This window comes from Nerophis lumbriciformis, linkage group LG14, assembly GCF_033978685.3.
Source record: "Nerophis lumbriciformis linkage group LG14, RoL_Nlum_v2.1, whole genome shotgun sequence".
NCBI lineage: Eukaryota > Metazoa > Chordata > Actinopteri > Syngnathiformes > Syngnathidae > Nerophis > Nerophis lumbriciformis.
Window position 1 is genome coordinate 7,478,345 of NC_084561.2, and position 22,997 is coordinate 7,501,341.

General features: G+C 40.4%; 1 protein-coding gene across 1 annotated transcript; it reads left to right on the forward strand.

Annotated features, from left to right (window-relative positions):
• Positions 1 to 2,020: 2,020 nt before the first annotated feature.
• Positions 2,021 to 22,031, forward strand: rpf1 (ribosome production factor 1 homolog). The gene is made up of 9 exons (XM_061976140.2): positions 2,021 to 2,349; positions 4,626 to 4,682; positions 10,257 to 10,337; positions 10,416 to 10,511; positions 10,585 to 10,738; positions 14,877 to 14,959; positions 18,948 to 19,129; positions 19,189 to 19,315; positions 21,598 to 22,031. Exons 1-9 carry the CDS (start codon positions 2,119 to 2,121, stop codon positions 21,637 to 21,639), a joined length of 1,053 nt encoding a protein of 350 aa, XP_061832124.2. The 5' UTR covers positions 2,021 to 2,118; the 3' UTR covers positions 21,640 to 22,031.
• The last annotated feature ends 966 nt before the right edge of the window (positions 22,032 to 22,997 follow it).

Below are 22,997 nucleotides of genomic sequence, written 5' to 3' on the forward strand. Positions count from 1 at the left end.
AAATTATTCATTGTTATTATTATTATTTAAAAAAAATGCACAGGACGAAATGAAATGCTCCCCGGGACGATGGCTTTTTATGTGGGCTTTGTACCGAGGATGTCGTTGTGGCTTGTGCAGCCCTTTGAGACACTTGTGATTTAGGGCTATATAAATAAAGATTGATTGATTTTAACCATTTTTTTTCATTTTCTTTTTATGTATTTATTAATTTTACATTTTATATTAAATGTCTTGGTTTTTCCTCCCTCTGAAAATCCTATGAAATGTTTAACAAGCCATCCTATAATAATACAACAGCTGTTAATGTAACAATACAATAAAACAAATATATTTATTTATGTTTTTTTCATTATTTTAACAATAGGCTAATATATATTACTTTATATAGATTCTACAAGAAACACAAAACTTAAAAACTAAATTATTTACAATTGCACACACAAGGTTTCGTGCAGCTTCACTCATTGTAAAGGAAGATAATGTGCTTCGTACACCTGCAGGACCGCAAGCAAGGTCGCAGAGAAAATGCGGACTGGAATTTGAGTGATATGGGCATTTTCTATATGAACAAGTGGAATGGATTGGATACCGACGCACTAAAGGGGCTCTCTACCTTACGCTATGAAGTGAGGGGAAACTGAGTGAATAATAACAGGTTATAAGATTTATCTAAACTCATATTCGGGCCGCTTTATAATGAATATGTCGGCATGTATTTGTAAAAAAAAAATATATATATACTGTATATGACACCAAATTATTTAGGGGGGCTTAAGCCCCCCTAAAATAGGCCTAACAACGCCAATGGTTCACGCGCTGATTAGCAAATGTAAACAAACATTTTCATTGGTCACTTAGTCCCAATTAAACTCCTAAAATCAAATAACGTTTGTACAATATTCTGTTTATGATCATTTAGTAGTCATCATTCCTGAGTAAGACAACAATTTGACTTGACCAGAGTCATGCTCTGAAAGTACAGACTTGTATTAGAGATGGGGTGTCCTAACTTTTTCCACTGCATGAAAATGTTTTCACCCTCTAGGACTCTGGGCACTCAGAAGGGTCTCAGTCATAAAACTAAGTCATGTAAAATCTCTAGATCAGTGGTGTCCAAACTACGGTCGACTATTCAGTCAATTTGGATGCTGCTAAATGTCGCCATCTTGTGGATAATTGGATTAATTCAGGTGAATGGCCTTTATTTATGCTCTGAATAGATGTATGTGCATAATTTACATGTATGACCAAATGCAAACAACCTTCCCTAGTCATGTTACAAAAAAAATTATCCAAGCAGCATAACACATCCATCCATCCATTTTATACCGCTTGTCCCTTTCGGGGCGCGGGGGGTGCTGGAGCCTATCTCAGCTGCATTCGGGCGGATATATATATCCACCCATCCATCCATTTTCTACCGCTTATTCCCTTCGGGGTCCCGGGGGCGCTGGAGCCTATCTCAGATACAATCGGGCGGAAGGCGGGGTACACCCTGGACAAGTCGCCACCTCATCGCAGGGCCAACACAGATAGACAGACAACATTCACACTCACATTCACACACTAGGGCCAATTTAGTGTTGCCAATCAACTTATCCCCAGGTGCATGTCTTTGGAGGTGGGAGGAAGCCGGAGTACCCGGAGGGAACCCACGCAGTCACGGGGAGAACATGCAAACTCCACACAGAAAGATCCCGAGCCCGGGATTGAACCCGAGACTACTCGGGACCTTCGTATTGTGAGGCAGACGCACTAACCCCTCTTCCACCGTGCTGCCCCCAACAGGGACAAGCGGTAGAAAATGGATAGATGGATGGAATGTCCACGGGCCTCACTTTACGATGAATTGATTTACAAACTTATTGGGGTGTTACCATTTAGTGCTCAATTGTACGGAATATGTACTGTACTGTACAATCTACTAATAAAAGCTTCAATCAATCAAAAAAAAAAAACGATCCATGCTTTCTCTCCTCCTCGCCGCTAGAGGCCCCCCGCGTCTTCAACAAAGTGGGCCAATTAATTGTGTGACCCGGATGTGAACGCCGGAAGTAGCAGAAGCAGCCACCACGCACGTGAAGTCAGCCTGCTCGTAAACACGACCACAACAAGATGGACATCACAGAAGTTCCTGTCTCTAAAGATGTGGAAAGTAAGAAAAAGAAGAATAAACGTCCGAATAAGAAGAGCGAGGACAAAGTGGAGGGCAGCGGCGTGGAAGTGAAAGAAGAGACGACGATGGACGCCGCCGTCGCCTTACCGCCAACATTCAGTCTGTCTGAAATCAAGAATAAGCAGCGAAGACATGTCATGTTTATGAAACTAAAGCAGGAGAAAAGGAAGGTAAAGTCATAATAAACTTTGTTTTACAATGTTATGTTACATTCAGCCAACTGTGTTTAACCCAACAACATTCGTATAAATGCTGTCTATTTACCGAAACCAACTTCTATGTAAACGTTACAAACAGCATTGGCGTTGTTAGGCCTATTTTAGGGGGGCTCAAGCCCCCCTAAAATATTCTTAAGCCCCCCTACATAATTTGGTGTTATATATATATATATATATATATATATATATATATATATATATTAGAGATGCGCGGATAGGCAATTATTTCATCCGCAACCGCATCAGAAAGTCGTCAACCATCCGCAATCCACCCGATCTAACATTTGATCAGAACCGCATCCGCCCGCCATCCGCCCGTTGTTATATATCTAATATAGACGATGCAAGGCATTAGTGAGGTTATAAAGCTTTTGCCTGTTAAAGAAAGGAGACTGATCCAATGCAGCACAGACATTCGCGTGCCACGCTGTCACGACCCAGACGCACACCAGTGCGCAATCATATGGGAGCCGCGCTGAGCGCACCTCCAAGCGCGTCTCGCTGCCGGCGACGGCCGGGTATATGGGCCCGACGCTCCAGCGCCATCCATTTTCAGGGCTAGTTGATTCGGCAGGTGGGTTGTTACACACTCCTTAGCGGGTTCCAACTTCCATGGCCACCGTCCTAGCTGCAGTCTATATCAACCAGGGTGAGCCCCACCCCTTTCGTGACCCCTGTTACGCGCCCCCGGCAACAGGGGTGGCGGGCAGGTAAGCTGCGCGGGCGGAGCGCGCGGAGTGACCCCTGTTACGAGCCCCCGGCCACGGGGGTGGCGGGCAGGTAAGCTGCTTACCTGCTGCGCGTGATGCCGGCCGCGGCGAAGGCGGACGAGGCGGAGTGTCGGTGCGGTGGGCGCGGTGGTGACCCTGGACGTGCGTCGGGCCCTTCTCGCGGATCGCCTCAGCTACGGCTCCCGGTGGGGCCCTCTCGGGGGAAGGGGCCTCGGTCCCGGACCCTGGCGAGGCGTCGGGGGCCTTCTCCGCTCCGTAAAAGTGTCCATCTCTTCTTTTTTTTTTTTTCTGTTGTGGCATATGCAGCAGGTGCCTGCTCGTTTTTCGTATGTGGGTAACAACATTTAACTATGTATATATATTTCCGAATTGGTTTAACTGCCACCCGCCTGAATCTATTTAAAATCTAATTTTTTTTAATTTCAACCGCCCAACCCGACCCGCGGATAAAATCTAATTTTTTTAAATTTCATCCGCCCGATCCGCGGATAATCCGCGGACTCCGCGGTTGTGCCCGCAAACCGCGCATCTCTAATATATATATAATTTTTTTTTTTTAATTTTTAACAAATACATGCCGACATATTCATTATAAAGTTGCCCGAATATGAGTTTAAATAAATAATCATATAAACTGTCATTATTCACTCAGTTTCCCCTCACTTCATAGAGTAAATCACCAAAAATGATTCCCAGGCGTGGCACCGCTGCTGCCCACTGCTCCCCTCACCTCCCAGGGGGTGAACAAGGGGATGGGTCAAATGCAGAGGACACATTTCACCACACCTAGTGTGTGTGTGTGTGACAATCATTGGTACTTTAAGGTAGAGAACCCCTTTAGTGTGTCGGTATCCAATCCATTCCACTTGTTCATATAGAAAATGCCCACATCACTCAAAATCCAGTCCGCATTTTCTCTGCGACCTTGCCTGCGGTCTTTGGACTTGTTCATATAGAAAATGCCCACATCACTCTTGTAGAATCTATATAAAGTAATATACATTAGCCTAATGTTAAAATAATGAAAAAAACATCATTAAATATATTTGTTTTATTGTATTGTTACATTAATAGCTGTTGTATTATTATAGGATGGCTTGTTAAACATTTCATAGGATTTTCAGAGGGAGGAAAAACCAAGACATTTAATATTACATGTTAAATGAATAAATACATAAAAAGAAAAAGAAAAAAAATGGTTAAAAGCCATCGTCCCAGGGAGCATTTTATTTCGTCCTGTGCATTTTTTAAATAATAATAACAATGAATCATTTCTAAGTATTTGTTAGTATTTTGTGTAGTTTTGTGCTCGTGCGCTACGTTCGCTCTCCTAGGGGCTAAGCCCCCCCCTGTCCTTAAAAGCTAGTGACGCCCCTGACAAACAGCTAGAGTACTTCAACACAAATGAAAGGTTTTGTAAACATCTAACTTGACATTTGTGATGTTACATTACAAACTTTGCCTATAAAGTCGGTGTAACTTGTGTTTTTATTGTAGCTAAAGATGCAGATGAAGAAAAAGAGGAAAAAGGAAGCAAAAGCTCTAGGCGACAAGGTGAGTGACTACTTCTGTTGTTTATTATGTTGAATGTTTCTTCTTATTTGTAAAAAAAAAATAGTAGGGCGATATGGCCTCTTATTAATATCTCAATATTTTTAGGCCATGTCACGATGCACGATATATATCTCGATATTTTGCCTTAGCCTTGAATGAACACTTGATGCATATAATCACAGCAGTATGATGATTCTATGTGTCTTCATTAAAACATTCTTCTTCATACTGCATTAATATATGCTACTTTTAAACTTTCATGCAGAGAAGGAAATCACTACTAAGTCAATTGAGCAAAAGTGTATTTATTAAACAGTTATTAAGCAGTGGCACAAACATTCATGTCATTTCCAAAACAGAAAGTGCAAGATTGTCAGAGACATTTTAAAACAAGCTATTAGTGCACTTTTGTGCATGATGTCACTAAGATGACTTATCAAAACAACACTAAATTAAAGTGCACTTTTTTGTACAGAACGCCACTACAGTAGTTTAAAACAAATAAAGTGCACTTTTGTGCATGATGTCACACAAGATATTTCAATAACTGTCAAATACAAAGTTGCAGTATAATAGGAAATCAAATAGTGTATGTCCTTTGCTATGTGGTAGGTTCCTGCGGACGTTATCTCCTTCTGTTGTTGACTATTTTTTTCATACGGTGTTGATCTTGAAATGGTTGCTTGGGCATTTTGTTGGTGTGGCACCGAACAGAGATGTTGACATGCGGAGTTTCAAGCACTCTTCATTCTCTAGCCCAGTGGTTCTCAAATGGGGGTACGCGTACCCCTGGGGTTACTTGAAGGTATGCCAAGGGGTACGTGAGATTTTTTTTAAATATTCTAAAAATAGCAACAATTCAAAAATCCTTTATAAATATATTTATTGAATAATACTTCAACAAAATAGAATGTAAGTTCATAAACTCAGTGAAGCACAAGCTCAGGTTTCTCACTAAAATGTCTGTCAAAAAGTATTCAGTGTTGACAGCCAGATTTTTTGTGGATATGTTCCATAAATATTGTTGTTAAAGATTTCTTTTTTTGTGAAGAAATGTTTAGAATTAAGTTCACGAATCCAGATGGATCTCTATTACAATCCCTAAAGAGGGCACTTTAAGTTGATGATTAATTCTATGTGTAGAAATATTTATTTATAATTGAATCACTTGTTTATTTTTCAACAAGTTTTTAGTTATTTTTATATATTTTTTTCCAAATAGTTCAAGAAAGACCACTACAAATGAGCAATATTTTGCACTGTTATGCAATTTAATAAATCAGAAACTGATTACATAGTGCTGTATTTTACTTCTTTATCTCTTTTTTTCAACCAAAAATGCTTTGCTCTGATTAGGGGGTACTTGAATTAAAAAAATGTTCACAGGGGGTACATCACTGAAAAAAGATTGAGAACCACTGCTCTAGCGGGTGACTTTTCAAATGATGCTACACATTAGCAGTGCTGCTACTTTTTGTAGCAACGCTTTTGCCACATACTTGACATATTGCGGTTGTCTGTTCGACACCTTCCCGCTTGAAGCCAAACCACCACCAGACGATGGACCCCTTGCTGTTTTTCTTGGAATTAATTCTTACTTCATTTGTTACCAGATTCGCACCTTCTCTCTCTCGTATTACCGCTAGCATCACAGCTAATGTTACCCATGCTGATACCTCTCTGCTCGGCGAGAGCGTATGACGTTGCACGCTCGACAGTATGTGTTCGTGTGTAAGAAGGTGCGCTTGTTTTATGTCTCTGTGAAAAGGAGAGACAAGAAAGAGTGATAAAAGCCTGTAGTGTAATGCCCGCAGCTAAAAGCAACTGCGTGAGAATGTATACTCGAATATCATGATTATAATCATTTTCTATATCGCACAGAGACAAACCCGCGATATATCGAGTATATTCGATATATCGCCCAGCCCTAATTGGGTGTACATTTAAAAAACAGGTCAGGTACCAAGAAGGCAAAAGAAAAGTGGTTCATTATAGTGCTGTGGACCAAAATATAAACCTCCATAAAGGTAATTTCATATCACAGTTTAGTTCTATATATGTGGCGTGTGATGAGGTGGCGACTTGTCCAGGGTGTACGCCGCCTTCCGCCCGAATGCAGCTGAGATAGGCTCCAGCACCCCCCGCGCCCCGAAGGGTACAAGCGGTATAAATTGGATGGATGGATGTACATACATCAAATGAAGGACCATTTTGCTTATCTTTTTTCCTTTTATTTATATATGTTACATATTTTATATTTGAAAGGACAAGACAGTTAAAAGCAATACAAAATATTCATCCAAACAAATAGGAGTTCAATTCCTCTTCGGTCTTTGTTGGTTTAGCTTCCATTGTCCTTTCCTTTTCTGCATGTAGCAGACCGCTACCTTGCTGACATCCATGCTTTTGCACTGATGTGAACAAGTAATTAAAGAATACAAATAATAAATAAAACACTGGTGAGAAGCACTGATGTAAACAAGTAATCAAATAATACAAACAATTAAGGCTGAAACGACGCGTCGACGTAGTCGACGTCATCGACGTCATCGGTTGCGTAAATACTTCGACGCCGTTTTTATGCGTCAACGCTTCGCATATTTACGTCACACTAGCGTCATGGCGGAGCGCAAAGCAGACGATGCGACCGGTGCGAGCGAGGGAAAAAAAGCACGCCAAAAGTCGTCAAAAGTGTGGGAGTATTTCAATAAACGGCCTTATAATGTTGTCGCGGCGAACAGCTGTCTCGTCAGGTGACGCACGAGCTCGCAACCGTGGCTGCTTAGCAACCAGCCAAACCCCACTTAATAAAATAATATTTTATCTTAGAGTACATCCGCATCCCTATTCACTTAGGCAACCCCAGGAAATGTATATAATTCGGCATTATTTCGGCCAGTCGGCTTATATGATCAGAGCTGATCAGTTTACGTTCACGCGCAGGTATAACGCAGCGCGCTCCCGTCTCATCTGCTGGTGCGCGAGCCCGGTAATTAGACCGCTGTGTCAAATCAAGGAGTACAAAAGACGCCAGCGCAGAGTGGAAAAAGGTTTAGTTCATTACAGATAACCCAGAGTTGTGCCAAAAGTGTACCGAAAATAAAAGGAACAAGTAACTACGGTCTGGTCTTTTGAGTGAATTCCAGAAGCCCCATTCAGCATTGGTACATCCTTTCAAGTGTGGGATAAGCACAGCGAAAAAAGAAAAACACTTGACAGTTGTTGTATGTACACTGTGTGGAGCGGAAATGGCCTATCATAGCAGCACAACGACTATGAACGAACATTTGAAAAGAAAACACCCGACAGCGTTCTTGCCATCACCATCAACTAGTCAATCGTCCGCGTGAGTATACGTTGTCATCATTACACAAAAACATGAATGTGTCATTTGTATCTGCGTTGTAAATTCATAAACTAAAACACTGTTTCGCTCTGAGAGGCGCGTTTGGCGTGCCTGTTCAGTCTTTACAAAGACGCGCTCCTCTTTAACGCTAACGTTAATTAGTTGTGCAAATACCTTTTACAACATTAACAGTTACATATACTATGTACAAACGAACAATTAACTTTCACTTTAATCATACTATCATTGTTGTGTTATTAAGCAAAATAAGCAATACTTTTACTTTTGTTGAAATGTTTACACTGTTACAGAATATTTTGTTTTGCACTTTTTTGTATTGGATGTTTATCTTTATTTTTGCACATTTTAAAGCAAAATAAGCAATACTTTTACTTTTGAAATGCTTATACTATTGCAGAATATTAAGATTTGCACTGGATGTTTACTTTTATATTTGCACATTAAAAAGCAAATAAGCTACTTTTAATTTTGTTAAATGTTAAAAGTTTTAAATGTTTACATTGTTACAGAATATTTTGTCATGTTGTTGTCAATGTTGACTGAGTGGCCATACTTTTTTTTTTTTGTAAATAAAAGTCATGCCTTTTGAAAAAACTGGCCTACATTTATTTTTTCATCTTCATTTTAAATAAAAAAATAATCGGTAAAAGGAAAAATAATCTATAGATCAATCGAAAAAAAAAAAAAAAATCTATAGATTAACCGATTAATCGAAAAAAATAATCTATAGATTAATCGATAGAAAAATAATCGTTAGCTGCAGCCTTACAAACAATGATAAATAAAGCACGGGTGAGAAGCACTGATGTGAACAAGTAATCAAAGAATACAATGAGTAGATGTCTGCATGAGGAGCGTGTTTTCCCCCCAGAAAAACACGAGTGATGATGTGATGACTATTGTCGACAAATATAATTGTCGGCGACAATTATTGACGACTAATCGTTGCACCCCTACTGCCACTACCGATCATCCATGAGTGATCGGCCGCTACCAATACATAGACTGTATAATGCATATGTTCCTTCTTGACTGCATTTAAATGTAGAGTATATGTAGAATATATTTATATTATTTATATATTATATATATATATAATATATTATATTATTTATTATTATTCTTGTCTATTGTGAGCGAACTGTGGTGCTGAATTTCCCCCAGGGATCAATAAAGTACTTTCTATTCTAATACCAATCCCATGCATTAAAAATACCACACTATAACTAAACAAAAGTCAAAACCACCATCTACTACTCTTAAATCCTTTACTTTCTGCCCTCAAAGTCCTCCTGTTTCCAGGGACGTATTCCCTGACTTTGCCAACATTAACAAAAACAACAAAATGATTTGGAAAAAATAAAAATATTGATCTAATAACTCAAGTATCAATTATATACTAATACTGGTATCGACACCACCAATTTATGGATGGATCTGATCCTCTTACGTGTGGTGTACTGACTGACAATGTTGTTGTCTATTATTAATACACTTGGTAATTTCCTGTTAATAACTGCTTACTTTCATCTGTAACGTGCTTCCATGTTTACGTTACTAAACACTTATTTCTTCTCTTGTTTCAAGCTAAGTTAGCTTAGCTAATAGCATGCCTGATCCTGGCTTGCTTTCGGTGTGTTACGCGTTTAGCCTCGTCCTCCAGTGATAATATTACTTGACGATGATGCAAAGAAACTAATACATGTAGTTGATTTGCACTTATTTAGGTTATTATTATCAATGTAACCATTAGATGCTAGCCTCCTGTCGGCCAGAGAAGATCAGTGTTTGTGATCGGCATTAAAGGAAATGTATCTGCAATAACCGATCACAAACTTTTCCAGGATGACTGGCCGATACAGATCATTGGCCGATCAATCGACACATCCCGAATGATAAGACTTGTCAGCGTCTGGTTCTGCTTTAAAGAAACTTTCAAAGGTCTTTATGACAGGAAACAGAATACCTAAAACTTATCATTATCTAAAAAATTATACAAGTAATATTTTTTTAAATATCTATATAATGACATGTAAATACAGAAAGTATAGTATTATTAGCAGTGAATACAATAAACAATTATAGAATACGAATTAAAACCCTAAAAAGAGTTTAAAATGCTCATTAAAATGTGTGCCCTGTTTGGCATAAAAATAGTTAACTGATGTGTGACCCAATGTTTTTTATTCTTTTTGCCCCTCTTATAGGCGCCGCCAAAACAAGTCCCCAAGACGATAGAAAACCAGCGAGTCTACGACGAGACCACAGTAGATGCAGAGGATGAGGAGGTTCTGTCCTGTCTCACTGAGCGTAGTCCAGCCGTCCTCTTTTCTGATGCGTTCTGCTTGTTGCTGGATCCTCTTTAGGTTGCATTTGATGAAGCCACGGACGAGTTCTCCGCCTACTTCAACGGGCTGACAAACCCCAAAGTGCTCATCACAACTTCAGACCGACCCAGAGGGGTGAGCGCCTGTCACGCCAACAAGCACTTGTGCTGTTCCAAAGCTTCAGGGTGCTCTCCTGTGTGTCCTGCAGAGGACGGTGAAGTTCTGTCGGCAGCTGGCCACCGTCATCCCAGACGCCCACGTCTACTACAGGAGAGGCCTGGCCCTCAAGAAGATCATTCCTCAGTGTGTGGCCAGGAACTTCACTTACCTCCTCGTCATCAACGAGGACCGCAGAATGCCCAGTATCCTCTCTTTATAGTGCTTCATAGTGCCAGTATCCTCTCTTTATAGTGCTTCGTGTTGTCAACATAGTGCCAGTATCCTCTCTTTATAGTGCTTCATATTGTCAACATAGTGCCAGTATCCTCTCTTTATAGTGCTTCATATTGTCAACATAGTGCCAGTATCCTCTCTTTATAGTGCTTCATATTGTCAACATAGTGCCAGTGTCCTCTCTTTATAGTGCTTCATATTGTCAACATAGTGCCAGTACCCTCTCTTTATAGTGCTTCATGTTGTCAACATAGTGCCAGTATCCTCTCTTTATAGTGCTTCATGTTGTCAACATAGTGCCAGTATCCTCTCTTTATAGTGCTTCATAGTGCCAGTATCCTCTCTTTATAGTGCTTCATATTGTCAACATAGTGCCAGTATCCTCTTTATAGTGCTTCATGTTGTCAACATAGTGCCAGTATCCTCTCTTTATAGTGCTTCATGTTGTCAACATAGTGCCAGTGTCCTCTCTTTATAGTGCTTCATATTGTCAACATAGTGCCATTATCCTCTCTTTATAGTGCTTCATGTTGTCAACATAGTGCCAGTATCCTCTCTTTATAGTGCTTCATGTTGTCAACATAGTGCCAGTATCCTCTCTTTATAGTGCTTCATATTGTCAACAATAGTGCCAGTATCCTCTCTTTATAGTGCTTCATGTTGTCAACATAGTGCCAGTATCCTCTCTTTATAGTGCTTCATATTGTCAGCATAGTGCCAGTATCCTCTCTTTATAGTGCTTCATATTGTCAACATAGTGCCAGTATCCTCTCTTTATAGTGCTTCATAGTGCCAGTATCCTCTCTTTATAGTGCTTCATATTGTCAACATAGTGCCAGTATCCTCTCTTTATAGTGCTTCATGTTGTCAACATAGTGCCAGTATCCTCTCTTTATAGTGCTTCATGTTGTCAACATAGTGCCAGTATCCTCTCTTTATAGTGCTTCATATTGCCAACATAGTGCCAGTATCCTCTCTTTATAGTGCTTCATATTGTCAACATAGTGCCAGTATCCTCTCTTTATAGTGCTTCATAGTGCCAGTATCCTCTCTTTATAGTGCTTCATATTGTCAACATAGTGCCAGTATCCTCTCTTAACAGTGCTTTATGTTGTCAACATAGTGCCAGTATCCTCTCTTTATAGTGCTTCATATTGTCAACAATAGTACCAGTATCCTCTCTTTATAGTGCTTCATGTTGTCAACATAGTGCCATTATCCTCTCTTTATAGTGCTTCATGTTGTCAACATAGTGCCAGTATCCTCTCTTTATAGTGCTTCATATTGTCAACATAGTGCCAGTATCCTCTCTTTATAGTGCTTCATGTTGTCAACATAGTGCCAGTACCCTCTCTTTATAGTGCTTCATATTGTCAACATCGTGCCAGTATCCTCTCTTTATAGTGCTTCATATTGTCAACATCGTGCCAGTATCCTCTCTTTATAGTGCTTTATGTTGTCAACATAGTGCCAGTATCCTCTCTTTATAGTGCTTCATGTTGTCAACATAGTGCCAGTATCCTTTCTTTATAGTGCTTCATATTGTCAACATAGTGCCAGTACCCTCTCTTTATAGTGCTTCATGTTGTCAACATAGTGCCAATATAATCTCTTTATAGTGCTTCATGTTGTCAACATAATGCCACTATGCTTTCTTTATAGTGCTTCATGTTGTCAATATTTACTAACATAGTGCCAGTATCCTCTCTTTATAGTGCTTCATGTTGTAAACATGGTGCCATTATCCTCTTTATAGTGCTTTATGTTGTCCATATTTACTAACATAGTGCCAGTATCATCTCTTTATAGTGCATCATGTTGTCAATATTTACTAACATAGTGCCAGTATCATCTCTTTATAGTGCATCATGTTGTCAATATTTACTAACATAGTGCCAGTATCATCTCTTTATAGTGCATCATGTTGTCAATATTTACTAACATAGTGCCAGTATCATCTCTTTATAGTGCTTCATGTAGTCAATATTTACTAACAGTGCTAGTATCATCTCTTTATAGTGCTTCATGCAGTCAATATTTACTAACATAGTGCCAGTATCATCTCTTTATAGTGCTTCATGTAGTCAATATTTACTAACATAGTGCCAGTATCAATAATGTGTAAATAATATGCAGCTATATTTATTTAATACTTGTTTATATTGTCAAATGTTCCACTGCAATATTGTTCGATTATTACGTATGTCTATATTGGGTGCTATTGTATGCTTAGCTGTTGAGTAGCTGCTAGCTTCTCGTAGTCTAGCCTAGCATGTTTACCTTTTGTAAATGGCTTTAGAAGAAATGGTGTGCTTATTGGAGGACATTTAGATGTGAACTGGCTGACCAGCTTTGCACAAGTAAACATTTATATCGCACATGACATCACACATATGTAAACACGCTGCGGTACTGCTTGTATCGCACATGACATCACACACACGTAATCACGCTGCAGGACTGCTTGTATCGCACAGGACATCACACACACTGCGGGACTGCTTGTATCGCACATGACATCACACACACTGCGGGACTGTTTGTATCGCACATGACATCACACACATGTAAACATGCTGCCGGACTGCTTGTATCGCACATGACATCACACACACTGCGGGACTGTTTGTATCGCACATGACATCACACACATGTAAACATGCTGCCGGACTGCTTGTATCGCACATGACATCACACACACGTAAACACACTGCAGAACTGCTAGTATCGCACATGACATCACACACACGTAAACACACTGCAGGTTTTATTGTATCACACATGACATCACACACACGTAAACACACTGCAGGTCTGCTTGTATCGCACATGACCTCACACACACGTAAACACACTGCAGGTCTGCTTGTATCGCACATGACATCACACACACTGTGGGACTGCTTGTATCGCAAATGACATCACACACATGTAAACATGCTGCCGGACTGCTTGTATCGCACATGACATCACACACACGTAAACACACTGCAGAACTGCTAGTATCGCACATGACATCACAAACACGTAAACACACTGCAGGTTTTATTGTATCGCACATGACATCACACACACGTAAACACACTGCAGGTCTGCTTGTATCGCACATGACATCACACACACGTAAACACACTGCAGGTCTGCTTGTATCGCACATGACATCACACACACTGCGGGACTGCTTGTATCGCACATGACATCACAGACATGTAAACATGCTGCCGGACTGCTTGTATCGCACATGACATCACACACACGTAAACACATTGCGGAACTGCTAGTATCGCACATGACATCACACACACGCAAACACACTGCAGGTCTGCTTGTATCGCACATGATATCACACACACGTAAACACACTGCAAATCTGCTTGTATCGCACATGACATCACACACACACACGTAAACACACTGCAGGTCTGCTTGTATCGCACATGACATCACACACACGTAAACACACTGCAGGTCTGCTTGTATCGCACATGACATCACACACACGTAAACACGCTGCAAGTCTGCTTGTATCGCACATGACATCACACACACGTAAACACACTGCAAGTCTGCTTGTATCGCACATGACATCACACACACGTAAACACACTGCAGGTCTGCTTGTATCGCACATGACATAACACACACGTAAACACACTGCATGTCTGCTTGTATCGCACATGACATCACACACACACGTAAACACACTGCAGGTCTGCTTGTATCGCACATGACATCACACACACGTAAACACACTGCAGGTCTGCTTGTATCGCACATGACATCACACACACGTAAACACGCTGCAGGTCTGCTTGTATCGCACATGACATCACACACACGTAAACACGCTGCGGGACTGCTTGTATCGCACATATCACACATTTTGCATGGAAGCTCCTATCATGCCATACTTGTTTCTTTGCTGATATCGGATCAATATGGGAACAGGACAATAATATCACTATTTAATGTTTGTATTAACATAAGTTTGCACTTTTAACGCTTCTCCAAACAATAATGTGTCAACTTAGGTGACATTATTGCCATTTGCAACTCATATTTGAGGTCTGAAAGTGATGCAAGTGATCTTCCTTAACACGTTTTAAGATGGATTGGTTCTTTGTCACCTGCCTGAAGGACCCACCGCACACTTCAAGGTCAGCAGCGTTCGACTCCGTAAGGAAATGAAGGCAAGTTTCAAATCACTCATTATTTTGGCTTAGTGTTGATTCTAGGAAAGTTACATCACTATTTTCTTGCTTAGCATTTAGGATTGTAAGGAATTACTTTTTTCACCATGTGCGTTAGAGATGCGCGGATAGGCAATTATTTCATCCGCAACCGCATCACAAAAGTCGTCAACCATCCGCATCCACCCGAACTAACATTTAATCAAAACCGCACCCACCCGTTGTTATATATCTAATATAGGCGATGCAAGGCATTAGTGAGGTTATAAAGCTTTTGCCTGTTAAAGAAAGGAGACTGATCCAATGCAGCAGAGACATTCAATGCGTGCCACGCTGTCACGGCCCAGACGCACACAAGTGCGCAATCATCTGGGAGCCGCGCTGAGCGCACCTCCAAGCGCGCTCGCGCCACTCAAACTGCTGCAGGCAGCTGCGTTCTATCTTGTTTTAACATCCTGTGGCACTCTTCTGGGATCACGGCGGACGAAACTGCTCATGCTCAGGGTGTTTGTGGAGGTTCGGGGTTTTGCACAAATGTGATGCACCATGTTAGATGTCCCGGTTTTGTGACTGTCGTAGACATAAACAGCGTCGCAGCTCTTGCAAATCACGTAGCCAGCATTACTATCATCCTGATTTACAACCTCATAAAAACGAGTCCACGCTGAACTTTTCTGGCCTTTTTTTCCCCTGGTCTTTAGTATTCCCTTTTTTAGTTTGTCGCGTACCACGTTTGCTGCCGGCGTTGCCATCTCTTTTTTTTTTCTTCTTCTGTTGTGGCATATGCTGCAGGTGCCTGCTCGTTTTTCGTATGTGGGTAACAACATTTAACTATGTATGTATGTTTAACTGCCACCCGCCTGAATCTATTTAAAATCTAATTTTTTTTTATTTCAACCGCCCTACCCGACCCGCAGATAAAATCTAATTTTTTTTTATTTCAACCGCCCGACCCGCGGATAATCCGCGTTTGTGTCCGCAAACTGCGCATCTCTAATGTGCGTACATTTTTTTTAGTAAATCTAACTTATTATTATTATTAGACTCCTCTTTGTCTTGTTCTGCTTTAAAGAAACTTCCATTGTTTCTGCTTTTTTCCCCAAAGGAGTCCTAACAGTTGTTGGTGGTCTTATTAGAAATAAATAAAAAGACAGAAAATAATCCATCAAGTGAAAAACGTATGGAGGTTAATTTGTGTTTTTATTGCAAAAGCATAATGATGATAATTTTTACATCAGATTATGCGGGCAATTTAATTGAATAAAAATGTGTGGGCAAAATGTGTGTGTTTAAAAATACAGTCTTTTAAAATTCAGTGTAACAAAATCAGTGCAGGAATATATTTGTTGCTTCAAACATTCAGACAAGAGACCGGTACTGAATTTGATTCATATGAAATCAAATACCTTTTGTTGCACGCCTCGTCAAGTTGCAGACTATATGTCTCATGTAAACAATCAGTCCAGCAGCACTAAGCCCAATTCCTTCTAAGTAATGTTGCATTTTTTAATACCAACAAAAAAAGTATGCTTGGTAGAAAAAATGCTCCACTCTTCCAAAATGCGCTAGTTTGATGCTAATTTACATTGGACTTGCCATAGACAGGCTAATATTAGCATTAGCGATTTTACATGGCGATTTCAACAAATTAGGTAATGAAAGCTACAACTAAGAGGAATGTTACAATCAAACAACTGGTGCGTAATAAGCCTATTACTTAGTGTAAACACTTTGTGGGGCACAACATAACACAATCAACTTCATGGAAAAAGCTACTTCTGTTATGATCCGCTGCCCGGATCATAGTTTGTTTATGTTTGAGTCACATGTGTTTTCAGCACCTTGAGTTTCGTTTGTTTCTGTTGCCATGACGGCAGATTGTACGCACCTGCCTCTGGTTAGTGTTCGGGACGCGCATCTGTTGCCCAGGCACTAATCAAAGGGCTATTTAGTCTTTGCCCTGGCCTCACTCGGTCTGGCTTTCTAGTTTGTTCTTACACAACTGATGACGACGTTTATTTCCTGTGCTTTAGCTGCTAGATTTCACGCTAGGCTATTTTGGCTTGCTAGCTCCCACGCTAGCCCTTTTGTTTTTTCCTTTTGTGCTACGTGCATGTCTTTTGTTTATTCATCGTATGATTTATATTTTAAATAAATCATGTTCCTACCTGCAAGCTGTGTCCGAAGCCGTCTGCATCCTTGGGAGAACAACACCCGCATCACGATGCGACCCCGACGTTACAACTTCCTAGTTAAGACGACATACCGTTGATAGCCCATACCAGGGCTGCCCAAAGTAGGACCAAATTTGGCCCGTCATGTCATTTAGTTTGGCCCGCTAAAGCGTGGCTACCAAATGTAATACATATTTATACTGACACAATCATTCATGGCAGGTCCGTAAGACTATACTGTAAAAAGTCAGTTCATTTTACTCTGAAAAAGCTGGCAGCTCAGTGCCCAGAAATATATTGTAGCGTCCCGGAAGAGTTAGTGCTGCAAGGGGTTCTGGGTATTTGTTCTGTTGTGTTTATGTTGTGTTACAGTGCGGATGTTCTCCCGAAATGTGTTTGTCATTCTTGTTTGGTGTGGGTTCACAGTGTTTGCGCATGTTTGTAACAGTGTTAAAGTTGTTTATACAGCCACCCTCAGTGTGACTTGTATGGCTTTTGACCAAGTATGCGTGGTATTCACTTGTGTGTGTGAAAAGCCATAGATATTATGTGACTGGGCTGGCTAACTTTAAGGTTTATTGGCGCTCTGTACTTCTCCCTACGTCCGTGTACTAGAGATGCGCGGTTTGCGGGCACAACCGCGGAGTCCGCGGATTATCCGCGGATCGGGCGGATGAAATAAAAAAAAATTAGATTTTAAATAGATTCAGGCGGGTGGCAGTTAAACCAATTCGGAAATATATATACATAGTTAAATGTTGTTACCCACATACGAAAAACGAGCAGGCACCTGCTGCATATGCCACAACAGAAGAAAAGAAAAAAAAGAGATGGACACTTTTACGGAGCGGAGAAGGGACGCCTCGCCGGGGTCCGGGACCGAGGCCCCTTCCCCCGAGAGGGCCCCACCGGGAGCCGTAGCTGAGGCGATCTGCGAGAAGGGCCCGACGCACGTCCAGGGTCACCACCGCACCGACACCCCGCCTCGTCCGCCTTCGCCGCGGCCGGCGTCACGCGCAGCAGGTAAGCAGCTTACCTGCCCGCCACCCCCGTGGCCGGGGGCTCGTAACAGGGGTCACTCCGCGCGCTCCGCCCGCGCAGCTTACCTGCCCGCCACCCCTGTTGCCGGGGGCGCGTAATAGGGGTCACTCCGCGCGCAGTGCGCTCACGAAAGGGGTGGGGCTCACCCTGGTTGATATAGACAGCAGGACGGTGGCCATGGAAGTCGGAACCCGCTAAGGAGTGTGTAACAACCCACCTGCCGAATCAACTAGCCCTGAAAATGGATGGCGCTGGAGTGTCGGGCCCATACCCGGCCGTCGCCGGCAGCGAGATGCGCTTGGAGGTGCGCTCAGCGCGGCTCCCATATGATTGCGCACTTGTGTGTGTCTGGGTCGTGACAGCATGGCACGCGAATGTCTGTACTGCATTGGATCAGTCTCCTTTCTTTAACAGGCAAAAGCTTTATAACCTCACTAATGCCTTGCATCGTCTATATTAGATATATAACAACGGGCGTGTGCGGGCGGGTGCGGTTCTGATCAAATGTTACATCGGGTGGATGGCGGATGGTTGACGACTTTCTGATGCGGTTGCGGATGAAATAATTGCCTATCCGCGCATCTCTACCGTGTACCACTCCGTACAGCGGCGTTTTAAAAAGTCATACATTTGACTTTTTTAAACCGATATCGATAATTTCCGATATTACATTTTAAAGCATTTATCGGCCGATAATATCGGCAGTCAGATATTGTCGGACATCTCTATTTTCAAGTGATTGTTGCCAACACGTGATTGTTGTGTCCCCACAGAGACGAGGCAAGGAGCCCACTGAACACTTCCCAGAAGTCATCCTCAACAACTTCAGCACACGTTTGGGTCACAGCGTCGGCCGAATGTTTGCCGCTCTCTTCCCTCAGAAGCCGCATTTTGTGGGTCGCCAGGTGGCCACCTTCCACAACCAGAGAGACTTTGTCTTCTTCCGCTTCCACAGGTGAGCCTTCCACCTCACCTGCTGCTCGCCAAGCAGCTCACCTGCTCCTACTTGTGAAGGTACATCTTCAGGAACGAGAAGAAGGTGGGCATTCAGGAGCTGGGACCTCGCTTCACCCTCAAGCTGCGCTCGCTACAGACTGGAACCTTCGACTCCAAGTTTGGCGAGTACGAGTGGGTCCTGAAGGTCAGTGTGCTTCTCATCCTCACTCCAGTCCAACATGCATACTTTGCTTCAGTTTGACTGTCAGCTTGTTGTTCCAACTCTGTTCAGCAGATGGCAACATAACTCTGGCCCTTTTTTTATGAATGTTGTCTATCATTCATAAGCCTTACGTAAGACAAAAACACATTTTTGTAGGCATTCTAATTTGTCAAATACCACTCACACTATTATTTCTGCTCATAATCCCTTTAAAAACATCCAAAAACTGCCATTTACATCTCATGAGCTGAATATTAGCTATATTATTATTATAGGCGCTAACGCAGAGGAACTACTTTTGGCGGCGCTGTGATCACTGTGAGCTAACGGGCTTATGCTGCTATATTGACATATTGAGCTGCTGCAACGCCTCTGAGTTGGTGAAAGTTCATTCTAGATTTTAAATCATGCGTCATACTTGGATATTAGAAGGTTGTGGACATAAACCGAGAAGTTGGTCAACTTTGACATCCAACATATATACTTACATCATGTATATATTACATGTTATTATGAATGTTACTACATTACATATACTTACATCATGTATATATTACATGTTATTATGAATGTTACTACATGACATATATACTTACATCATGTATATATTACATGTTATTATGAATGTTACTACATTACATATACTTACATCATGTATATATTACATGTTATTATGAATGTTACTACATGACATATACTTACATCATGTATATATTACATGTTATTATGAATGTTACTACATTACATATATACTTACATCATGTATATATTACATGTTATTATGAATGTTACTACATTACATATACTTACATCATGTATATATTACATGTTATTAAGAATGTTACTACATTACATTTATACTTACATTGTGTACAGGTGGAATTTATAAAATGAGAATATTAGATTTATTAGAAAAAATCGACCTACAAGGTGAAACGAATATATGACATAGGATCATAACATGCAGTTCAATATATTTCAAGCCTTCTTTTGATATCATTTTGATGATTATGGCTTTCAGTTAATAAAAAAACTCAAATTGAAAATCTCAGGAAAATGTGGGTTTTTAAAACAACCATGATCATCAAAATTTCAATAAATAAAAGCTTGACATAATTCACTTGGTGTGTAATATCACATATTAGTTTCATATTTGAAATAGAATCGCAGAAATGGATGAACTTTCACACGAGATAAAACTTCGCTGGAGGTTTTTTTAAGAGTGCTTTATTGGTGGAAAATATCAAATCCCCATTACACGATCGTTAGCCACCTCTTGCTAGCAATTTTTTACGATTTAGAATGTATAAAACAGAAAGACATATGTGTTCTCGTCTCGCAGAAGGATTGGATAAAGTTCCCCTTTAAGACCTCATGTACACCTGGTTTGCCAGAGAATAAGAAGACTTGGGATCATTACATGTCATTTTTCAAATAAGTGAACTTATCTGGTCTTTTTGAACCCTTTTGTAGAATGTAACATGATATCATGTGTCAGTCTTTTCAGCGAGCAGCAGGTCCTCACACTGACAGGCTTGTGACATCTAAAGAAAAAACAAAAAGAAGTAGGGCTGGGCGATACAGCTGAAAACGGTATCACGATATCAATATCGATAATTGATGTTTTTATGACCTATGGAAATTAAGGAGCAGGAGAAAAATATATTGGATTAGAAATGTAACTTCCTGTGATTATAATCCCTCAGCTATCAAGGCAGAAAAGAAATGTCAACACAAGCATGAAAACACTCCAACAATGTCAACATAATAGTCAAATCACATCGAACATTTAACAATAAGATCTTAAAAATCGTGAATATGTAAGAAATGCTTCAGAAAGTGTAAGAAAATAGTGAGAACATGTAAACAAAGAAACATGAGAAGAACTATTTTCTGCAGGTTTGGTGGCAGGAAGTTACAGCTGTGCTCTAAAGGGTGAGCGCGGCTAAGGTGGTGTGGTATTAGCGGTCTTGCCTTGCATCATTTACATAACACTTTGGTCTGACTATGGTCCCTTTTGAAAACATCTAAAACACCTGTCATGGGGACTTTTCCTCTTTCATCTACTATTTCGTTGTTCTGACCATGAAGGAAAACATTTTTATCGAACGCATTTTTTTCATTGATACTGATTAAGTGTCCATCGCAATATTGATATCGTTTTATCACCCAGCTCCAGACAGAAGTTGATTAGTATTTGTTTTTCTCACATGCGTCATGGCACATTATGCAAATGAGTCAATAACCCTCTCTTCTGTTTCCAGCGCCATGAAATGGACGCCTGCAGGCGCAAGTTCCAGCTGTGAATTCTACCACAACACGTTGGTTATTCCCACTCTAAATGACTTCATCGGAAAACCTCACACTCAATGCGATCGCTCCTCACAATATGGATGACATACAAAAAGTCACAATGTACATTTGTGTGAGGAATAAGGTAGGCTTTCTATTCATGCGATCGCTCCTCACAATATGGATGACATACAAAAAGTCACAATGTACATTTGTGTGAGTAATAACGTAGGCTTTCTATTCATGCGATTGCTCCTCACATTATGGATGACATACAAAAAGTCAGTGTACATTTGTGTGAGTAATTAAGTAGTCTTTCTATTCATACGATTGCTCCTCACAATATGAATGAAATACAAAAAGTCAGTGTATATTTGTGTGAGTAATAAAGTAGTATTTCTATTCATGCGATTGCTCCTCACTATATGGATGACATACAAAAAGTCAGTGTACATTTGTGTGAGTATTTAAGTAGTCTTTCTATTCATACGATCGCTCCTCACAATATGAATGAAATACAAAAAGTCAGTGTACATTTGTGAGTAATTAAGTAGTCTTTCTATTCATACGATCGCTCCTCACAATATGAATGAAATACAAAAAGTCAGTGTACAATTTGTGTGAGTAATATAGTATTTCTATTCATGCGATCGCTCCTCACTATATGGATGACATACAAAAAGTCAGTGTACATTTGTGTGAGTAATTCGTATTTTTATTATTTTGATCGCTCCTCACATTATGGATGACATACACAAAGTCTCTGTACATTTGTGTGAGTAATTAAGTAGTCTTTCTATTCATACGATCGCTCCTCACAATATAGATGACATACAAAAAGTCAGTGTACATTTGTGAGTAATCAAGTAGTCTTTTTATTCATGTGATCGCTCCTCACAATATGGATGACATACAAAAGTTCACAGTGTACTTTTGTGTGAGTAATTAAGTAGTCTTTGTATTCATGCGATCGCTCCTCACAACATGGATGAAATACAAAAAGTCAGTTTACATTTGTTATAAAATAGTATTTTAATTCATGCGATCGCTCCTCACAACATGGATGAAATAAAAAAGTTACAATGTACATATGTGAGTAATCAAGTAGTCTTTGTATTTGTGATTGCTCCTCACAACATAGATGAAATACAAAAAGTCACAGTGTACATTTGTGAGTAATAAAGTAGTCTTTGAATTCATGCGATCGCTCCTCACAATATAGATGAAATACAAAAAGTCAGTGTACATTTGTGAGTAATAAAGTAGTCATTTTATTCATGCGATCGCTCCTCACAATATAGGTGAAATACACAAAGTCAGTGTACATTTGTGAGTAATCAAGTTCTTTGTGTTTGATTCCCTAAAAGTGAGA